Source organism: Prunus avium, chromosome 6, assembly GCF_965620075.1.
Source record: "Prunus avium chromosome 6, drPruAviu1.hap1.1, whole genome shotgun sequence".
Classification (NCBI taxonomy): Eukaryota; Viridiplantae; Streptophyta; class Magnoliopsida; order Rosales; family Rosaceae; genus Prunus; species Prunus avium.
Window position 1 is genome coordinate 31,355,788 of NC_142289.1, and position 9,842 is coordinate 31,365,629.

Below are 9,842 nucleotides of genomic sequence, written 5' to 3' on the forward strand. Positions count from 1 at the left end.
TTTTTTTTTTTTTTTTTTTTTTTTTTTGTTTTTTTTTTTTTTTGACCGTCTGATGTTTGTGTTTCAGTGTCCTTAAAACGGCCGTCTGCACCGATCAGAGAAGTGGAAGCGATCGAGAGGGTGAGGACGAAGATTGCCGAAGAAGATCGCTTCTTCAAGGAGTTACTATACTTCCGGAACCTTTACAAGGCGGGCTTGATCGGCAAATCAGAGCACGACCGAAGGTTAAAGGAGGAAGAGGAAGAGGAGAAAAGGCAAAGTGAGTGATGCCGTTCGGCAGGCGTCGTGAGCGTCGTCCTTTTCATATCTACCGTTTCTGATATGACTTGTGTTTTTGCAGTGGCAAGTGGGCGTCCAATGAGCGAGGCGACCAGGAGGCGGCTGGAGGGGCATGGGGCGCCGAAGCCGAAGAAAGGGCAGTCCCCCAGGCCGAAGAAGAAGGCGGTAGGGGCCTCAGGTGATGAGCAGACGGTGGCGGATCGCCGCCGGGAGAAGCAGGCGGCCGAGGCTGAGGCTGTTCGGGAGGTTCATCAACAGCATGATCGATGGCGCTCAGATGGAGCTGTCAGAGATTGAGCAACTGTCGATGAAGACGTTGCGCGAGCAGACCGGGCGAGCCTTCCGGCTTCAGGCTGCAGTAAGTGTTTAACTTGTTGTTTTTTGTTAAAGTGGTTATGCGTTCGGCATACTAACTTTGTATGTGTTATCAGGCTGATATGGAGATGTGGCTCTGCGTGAAGCGAGCCATCAATGCTGCCGAACGGTACCAAAAGAAGTTTGAAGAGGGCCGTTCGAAGATCGCTGAAGCCGGAAAGCTCATTCAGGAGGCCGACCGGCGTGCTGAGGAAAATGCTGCGAAGATAGCGGAGCTGACATCGAAATTGGCAGCAACGGAGTTGGATTTGGTGGCGGCGCAGGAGGCGAAGGCAGCGGTGGAGGTGGCTATGGATGCGGCCGAACGGTCGCATGGCAAGGAGGTAGAGGAGGCGAAGGCGAAAGCCGTAGCTGACTACCGAGCGTCGGAGGAGTTCACGCTTCTGGTAGACAAAGAAGTCATGGAGCAATGTGACGACTTTGTCTACCGATTCAAGCGGTACAATGCAGAGAAGAAGCTGAACCTGAACTTTCTCCGGGATCCGCCGCCACTACCGGAAGGGGTGACCGAAGAGATAGTGGAGGCGTACAAGGGTGAGGATGCCGAGCCCGAGGAAACCGACGACACCGATTCAAGCAGTGGGGAGGAAGAAGGTCATCCCGGGCCGAGGGCTGCCATTGCGTCTACTGCCGAGCCGTCGACTGATCCTGTGCCTGTGTCAGCTGATGCCGATGTTGTAGCGACCGAAGCCGATCCACCCACCTCGTAGATTTTTTTTTTTTAAACCCAAGTATCGTTTGGGAATTGTATAACATTTTTTAGTGTGCCGAATGGCATATTGTAAAGACAGATGGCCCTTCTGTGGCCTTTTATTTATCAATGGTAAGTTTGTTTCGGGTTAATGTGTTATGTCCCTTAATTCTGTATGTGTGCATGTCGTATGTAGAATATGTTCGATATAATATTGCTGAATGGTAATGCCGTATGTATAGAATAGGGAGTTCTAAAATAAACCGATTACAAAAGTGGATGACCGAAGGTGACGACCGAAGGTATGACCTTTGTGTACAGAGGTGATGACCGAAGGGGCGTTCACTTGTAGTAATATTTGAGATGTTCTACATTCCAAGGGTGGCCGAGGGTTTGACCATCGGTACCGCGCAAACGGTAAGTTCCTGGGCGGCAGATGGTGACAACTTCGTAAGGACCTTCCCAAGATGGACCAAGGGTGCCGTCGTTGGAGTCCTTGGTGGCGAGGGAGATTTTACGTAGTACCCAGTCCCCTACTTTAAACGATCGGCGTCTGACGCGCGAGTCGTAGTAGTGGGAAGTTCGTTGTTTGTAGGCGGCATTCCGAAGCTGAGCCTGGGAACGGTGTTCCTCGATGAGGTCCAGGTTGAGAGTGAGCTGGGCTTCGTTTTGCTCTGGCTCGTAAGATGCCGTTCGGCACGAGTGTGCGTTGATCTCGACTGGAACAACGGCTTCGGAACCGAAGGCAAGGGAAAATGGCGTCTCGCCAGTCGACCGCCGGTAGGAGGTATTGATGGCCCATAGTGCTTCCGGAAGGAGATCGGGCCATGCTCCTTTAGCTGTCCCAAGCTTTTTCTTCAGCGTCTTCTTGATGATCTTGTTGATGGCCTCGACCTGGCCGTTCGACTGTGGATGTGCTGGGGAGGCGAAGAACAGGTTGATGCCAAATCGGTGGCATAGGTGCCGGAACTGAGAGGAGTCGAATTATTTTCCATTGTCGGTGATTATTGCGTTCGGGAGGCCGAATCGACAAATAATATTCTTCCATACGAAATGTTCAACCCTGGCTGCAGTGATTGTTGCCAAAGCCTCGGCTTCGGTCCATTTGGTAAAGTAATCGACGGCGACGATGGCGAATTTGACCTGTCCTTTTCCCTGGGGCATAGGGCCGATGAGATCTAAACCCCATTGGGCAAAGGGCCATGGGCTAACAATCGGAGAGAGTGGTTCGACAGGCAGCTTTGGAACGGAGCCGAAACGCTGGCATTGATCGCACTTCTGGACCAGGGTGGTGGCATCGGCATGGAGAGTCGGCCAGTAGTACCCTTGCCGAATGGTCTTGAAAGCCAATGATCGGGCCCCAGAATGGTTCCCACAGGCTCCCCCGTGAATCTCACGTAGGACGTAGTTTCCCTGCTGCGGGGTCACGCACCGAAGCAATGGTAAGGAGTGACCACGCCGATAGAGAACCTGATTCAGAAGGAGGTATCGTGCCGATCGGCGGCGGATAGTCGTTGCTTCAGATTTGTTGTCAGGCAACGTGCCGTTGGCGAGGTAGGCATGGATAGGATCCATCCAACTTGGATCCTGCCGAACGGCATGTACTTCGAGGTCGGTGGTACTGCGCCGAGTGAGGACCTCGATCGGCACATGGCGCCCTATGTTGTCGTCGATCGCCGATGCAAGACGTGATAGAGCATCGGCGTGGCTGTTCTCGGATCTAGGGATCTGTTGAACTTGGTACGCAGTGAAGTGGTGTAGTAATCGGCGAGCGTGTGTCAAGTATGCAACCATCGAAGTGTCCTTGGCCTCAAATTCAGTCAGTATCTGGTTGACGACAAGTTGTGAGTCGCTACAGATCCTGAGTTGCTGAGCTCCCATTTCTTTAGCGAGCCGAAGGCCTGCCAACAGAGCTTCATATTCGGCTTCGTTGTTGGAAGTCCGGAATTGGAATCGGATGGCATATTCGATGGTTGTCTGGTCAGGGGCCTTGAGTACCAAGCCGGCTCCGCTGCCCTGTCGGTTGGACGAACCGTCCACGTAAAGAGTCCAAAGGGGAATCGAGGGATTAAAGATTCCTTCGGCCGGGTGGGCGACTGGTACTGGCGAAGATGAATCGGAGGCGGCGTCCTCCGGATCTGGCCCTTCGGATGTGGTCAACTCGGAGATGAAGTCGGCTACAGCCTGTCCTTTCTCAGCAGGACGAGGGTGGTAGTGGATGTCGAATTCACCGAGCTCGATGGCCCATTTGACTAGCCGACCGGATGTCTCCGGTCTCTGGAGTATCTGGCGCAGAGGCTGATTGGTGAGGATGGTAACGCTGTGAGCCTGAAAGTATGGCCGAAGCTTGCGTGCTGAAAGGACGATAGCGTAGGCGAGTTTTTCTAGCTCGGGGTACCGAATCTCAGCGTCTTGCAAGGCATGGCTAGTGTAGAAAATGGGGAGTTCGATGCCGTTCGGCTTGCGAATGAGCACAGAACTAAGTGCCGTTGCCGAAACCGAAAGGTAGAGGATGAGTTCTTCGCCGGGAAGAGGAGTGGATAATAGGGGTGCCCTGCTCATGTAGGCCTTAAGATCTTGGAAGGCGCGATCGCATTCGGCAGTCCAGACAATCTGTCGTTTGCTTCCTTTGAGGGCCTTGAAGAATGGAACGCACCGATCGGTAGCCTTGGAGATGAACCGGGCCAGAGCGGCGACGCGCCCAGTCAGACTCTGAATTTCCTTCTGTGTCTTTGGAACCTGCATGTCGAGTAATGCCTTGATTTTTTCAGGGTTGGCCTCGATTCCTCGTTGGCTGATCATGAAGCCGAGGAATTTGCCCGAGGAAACGCCGAAGGCACACTTGCTCGGGTTGAGGCGCATGTTGTACTTTTTCAAGACGCCGAACATGAGCGAGAGGTTGTGGAGATGAGAATCGGCCGTTCGACTTTTGACCAGCATGTCGTCCACATAGACTTCCATCAAGGTGCCAATGAGGTCGGAAAAAATTTTGTTGACCAATCGCTGGTATGTTGCCCCAGCGTTCTTCAGGCCGAACGGCATGACTTTGTAGCAGTAAAGTCCCTTGTCGGTGATGAATGCCGTGTGTTCGCGATCGGTAGGGCTCATGAATATCTGGTTGTAGCCTGAGTATGCATCCATGAAGCTGAGAAGTTCATGGCCTGCCGTGGCATCTACCATCTGATCGATCCGTGGCAGAGGAAAGCTGTCCTTTGGGCAAGCCTTGTTTAAATCGGTATAGTCTTGACACACTCTCCAGGCGCCGTTTGATTTTTTGACTAAAACCGAATTTGCCAGCCAAATTGGGTAGGTTACTTCCTGGATGAAGCCAATGGTCCTCAGTTTGTCCACTTCGAGCCTCATTGCTTCATACCGTTCGGCATTGTAGGCCCGCCGTTTCTGCCGGATGGGTTTGAAAGTGGGGCAGATGCTGAGCTTGTGACTGATGACGCTCGGGGCGATACCGGGCATATCGTCGTATGACCAGGCAAAGACTTCTGCATTGGTGCGCAGGAAGGTGATAAAATCGGCCCTCAGTGCCGAACTCAGGGTGGTACCGATTCGAACTTGTCTGTCCGGTTGTGCTTCGGAGAGGGTGACTGATTCTAAATCTTCGGCGGGTTGCGCTTGAGGGGTTACGGCCTCATCTCGGGGGTCATCTGGTTTGTCCGTTCCCCTGCCGTTCGGTACGCCCAAGCCGGTGGCGACCGAGTATGTTTCGCGAAGCGCAGCCCTTGCCGATTCCTTGGTTGCCGAAACGTAACACGTCCGTGCACTCAATTGGTCCCCTCGCACTTGGCCGACGCCAGCGTGTGTGGGGAACTTGAGGAGGAGCATGTGTGGTGACAGCATGGCCTTCATTTTTGTGAGCGCCGTCCTGCCGATGATAGCGTTGTATGCCGTTGGGCAGTCGACCACCAGAAAATGAGTGTAGAGGACCGTTCGTCTGGGGATGGTTCCGACGGCGAATGGGAGCTAGACACTACCGATCGGTTCAACCACGTCGCCAGAGAAGCTCAGGAGAGAGGTGATATCCTTGTTCAGATGCCGAGGGTCCACGCCGAGGGCGCTGAAAGCGTCGGCGAATAGCACATTGACTGAACTACCGGTGTCTATGAGGATTCGGCCTACGTCGAAATCTGAGATATCGGCCCGTATGATCATAGGGTCGAAGTGGGGGAAGATGATGCCTCGCTCCTCTTCCTCAGAAAAGGTGATAGGTTCCCAACCGTTTCGTTGAATTTTGTCATTGCGTCCTCCCGCTACGCTGAGGATCTGTGGATGCCGAACGGCACGAACGTAGTTTTTTACGGATCGTTTGCTGGTTTCGGCAATAGGCGCCCCTCCACTGATCATATTGATCTGCCGATTCAATGATTTATCCGTTGCTGGCTTGGTGTTTAAATACTGATCCAGCTTTCCGTCATTGATGAGGCGTTCAACAATTTTGCGCAGCGCGATGCATGATTCCGTATCGTGGCCGTTGTATTGGTGGTACCGACAGAAGACTGTTGTGTGGATTTCAGCTGCACCAAAATGGATTCAGTTGCATCCTCAACTTGTGATACTCGCAAGTGCACGAACCGTTGGTAGTATAGCATATGTAAGTGCGAGGTCGATTCCACAGGGATTGGTGATTGAATGATCCAATTTAGTTTCCCTACACAAAATAGAAACAAAAACAAAGAACATAAAACAAGGAAGAAAGAAATAAGTAACTCAAGCAAATAAGTTCCCAAGTTCAATTTAGATTAATGGATTGATTCTAGCTAAAGTATGATTAAGCCATGGTGTGTGGTCATAACCTTGTGTTCCTAATTCCCTAATTTGATCATTTGTTGTCTAACCTAAAATTAAGCATTAGGAACCCATTAAGCATAGAAGAACATTTTAAACAACCAAGTATGTATCTAATCCCTGTTGTCGAATGTCCATACATACTCTTCCTATTCATAGTTCAATTCGAATTAAAGCATGGTGTATACTCTTAATTCAAACCAAGATAGCTAACATGCAAGCCTAAATGGTGATCAATCATTCAAACTAGCATATTAACTTATAAGCATAATGAATAAGAACAAAAACCATAATTGAAACTTGGAAACTAATTCAACTTGAAAACTTAAGAAAAGAATTTACATAACAAAGAAAAATAAATTACAACTAAGAAAACATTAAGGAAACTAAGAGAACTTTGAGGAAGAAAGGAAGTGTTTGAGAAAAGTGTTTGAGGACATGGAGGCTTTTTGGAGAAGAAAGTAGAAGTAGAGAGTTGTTTGAGAAAGTGTTTGGAGAACATGGAGAATGTTTGTGAACTTGGAGACTTTGGGAACTTAGGGAGTGGAGAGAAAGGTGTTTGTGAAGTGTTTGAGACATGGAGACTTTTGGAAGAGAAGGGAAATGTGTTTGGGAAATTTGGAGAAGGGAGGAGAAGTGTTTGGAGAACTTTAGAGATGGGAGAAGTGTTTGAGAGATTTGGAGAAGAAAATTTAGTAGAATGATCTTATTACAACAATTGAGAACTACAAAGGAAACTAAGAGAATTTGAGGGAGAGAAGGGAAGGGAGCTCTAGAGAAGTGTTTGAGAGCTCCCCCCCTTGGGGTGTTATTACAAGCTTAGAGAACTTCCCTATTTATAGGCCTAGGGGAAGTGAAAATCAGAATTCAATAAGACTAATGCATACAACACTTGAATTATAAAATCTGAAATGGTTGATGCACTTGTATTAGAAAATCTGAAATGGGTGATGCACTTGTATTAGAAAATCTTGAATTGGTTGATGCACTTCACCACTAAATCCCACCAGCAGCCCTAGCTCATCTTCATGTCACCATGACCAAGCTTCCAACCAGAAATGATAGCTCATACCTAGCTCACCATGACCAAGCATCCAACCAGCACATGCTGAGGTCAGCATGACCAGCAACTTCAAGGGCTTACAACTTGGGCTTCTCTTAATCAAATTAGGACTTTAAGCACTCTAAATTGAAGTTCAGAATGTCTTCTTTCCAGCCATATGTTATTTGGGCCAATCCAAGGTCGGAGGAAGAAGTTAAGGCCGAAACAAATTGCTAACTCATTTTCCGCGCTGATAAGATTCATCCTGAGCATGGTTCTGTGTTTGCTAGGTAACGGACTCCAGATTTATCCAATGGGGCTGAATTTTGGATATGTTATAGTACACACCAATTGGAGCAACTTTCATGAAGAATGTGGCCTCATCCGAGCTATGTAGGTTGCTGAAACAAAGCTTGCAATATGACCTACGGAACTGGACTGGCAGGGGGCTGTAGCCATAATGAATTTGTCTTTAAGCTCTTCATCAATTCATCCAAATTAGGCCTTAACATGCTTGAATTGCATGAATTATGTTCTCCAAAGCCATCATTGTTACCTAAAGCTCAATTAACTGAAAGATAAACACAAAAAGGATTAAAAGCACAAGTTTAACTCAAAAACATAACCAAATCATAAGCTAGAAGGGTAAGAAATAATATACAATTATGAACCGATCAAATACCCCCAAACCTAGATTTTGCTAGTCCTCGAGCAAAACAACACAAAACAAAGTTAAAAACAAAACTAGAAGTTAACTAAACCACTTTCGTAGGTAACTCGATTGCATTTAGCATATGCAACAAGCCTTTAAACCTCTAGGCATCCCTAGTAGGAGGAGTTGTGTCTCCTGAGGGTTTAACAGATACGATACCCACAAACGTTTTACTGACTCTGTAAAACAAAGTAATTAGAAAACTTAAAGATTGTTAGTCCTTAAGCAAAACCAAAAACAAAAACAAACACAAAAACACAAAGAACTTAAAACAATTTTTCCGAACATTTTCTGAAGAGAAATGACTCATGCACATGACTTAAACGTTTTAACAATAAAAGCTCAATTTTTAGACATTATTTACAAAGCGGCAAAGTTCTAAACACAATATGCTCAAAGTGTAGTAGTGTGATAGCCAAATGCAACAAATTCCCCAATCTTAGTTTTCACACAATTTCAAAAATCATACAAAGCATAAGTTCAACTTCAAATCTCACCAAAGTTGTCCTCTCACAAATGAATCACTCAGAAGAGGGCTATAATGCACACTCAGTTATAAACATGAGAATAGAGTTAAACCATAAGGGACTTAACTCGCAATAGAAATATGAAGAACTTGCATTAATATGATCTCAAGAAGGATGTCAAACACTTAAAAGTAGAAAAATGAATGCAATTCAATCACATGACATTTAAGATCAATTTAGGTCTTTAACATGGGTTGTAATGGGGCCAAGGGTGTAAGGTGAGTAAGAAATGAAGGATATGGATAATACAAAGTCCAAGGAACTCGCAATGCAAGAGCATAAAATAATTGTTTACAAGACTTCGAATCATCACGATTAGATTTTTTTCTTTTACCTGATCAAAACTCCTTATACCCTTCATTTACATTGATTCACTCCTTTCCTGAACAACCACCAATTTATTTTGAAGGCCCAAAAATGAAATTTCATTCAACCACCACTTAATCACAACTTTTCTCTTTTCTTTCACCAATTGTGTGAATTTTTTTTTTCTTCGAAATTCCCAAACTTAGTATGAAAAACACATCCCAATTAAAGCTCATGAGTTCTTTAGAAAGGTAAATATTTGTTTTTCAGGCTAAGGCGAGGAAATATAATTGGGTAAATGAAAGAAAAGGTTTACATGTAGGCTCAAAATGGTTAACAATGGAAAATCATGCTTAAGCATGCATAAGGTTAGCTTGAAAGGCACAAACGATCCAAAGAGGGCCTTAATATCACTTCTTAAATGTCGTGAAGTCAAATTACATAAGAATGAATGACTTTTAAGTGTTCAACCAAATCAATAAATAATGAGATCAAACAACAACTTTGATGACAAGAAAATAAGAGTATGTATATAACACTCATGAATTGAAGTACAAGGCTCAAAAGCTCACTTTATATGGTTATATAAGTCTAATTTGTGCTTGATACAATTCTTTGGGTCATGCAAATCCTTTAATTGGAAAATTATGAAACAAATTGCAAGTGTAAAGAAGGTTTCAAACATATCATGCTAGAACAATGCCAAATTTTTTTTTATTTTTTAATAAAGAAAAAAAAACACTAAAATAAAATGAAATCCAATTTTTATTTAAGTCATGCAAACATTTATCACTATCTCATCATAAGTGTTCGGAAAGTGACTCAAAACAAAAACAAAACAAAACAATACTTAAAATAAAAACAAGCAAAAAAATAAATAATTTTTTTTTTTCAATTATTATTATTTTTAATTTTAAGAAAAACCAAATTTACTTGCTAAACTCCAATACCCCCAAACCTAGAAATGAACATTGTCCTCAATGTTTAAAAATTAGCCACAACCAATGTCATAACAACAAATGAAGGGTATTAAAGCAAATAAAAATCACAAAACATACAAAAATAAAATAAAACAATTACAAAATAAAAATTACAAAATAAACAATCAAATAA

General features: G+C 45.3%; 1 protein-coding gene across 1 annotated transcript; it reads left to right on the forward strand.

Moving 5' to 3' along the window:
- The first annotated feature begins 556 nt into the window (after positions 1–556).
- On the forward strand, positions 557–1,573 carry LOC110762176 (uncharacterized). Its single transcript, XM_088254704.1, has 3 exons — positions 557–637; positions 711–1,188; positions 1,542–1,573. The coding sequence occupies exons 1-3, from the start codon at positions 557–559 to the stop codon at positions 1,571–1,573; spliced, it is 591 nt and encodes a 196-aa protein (XP_088110830.1).
- Positions 1,574–9,842: the final 8,269 nt, after the last annotated feature.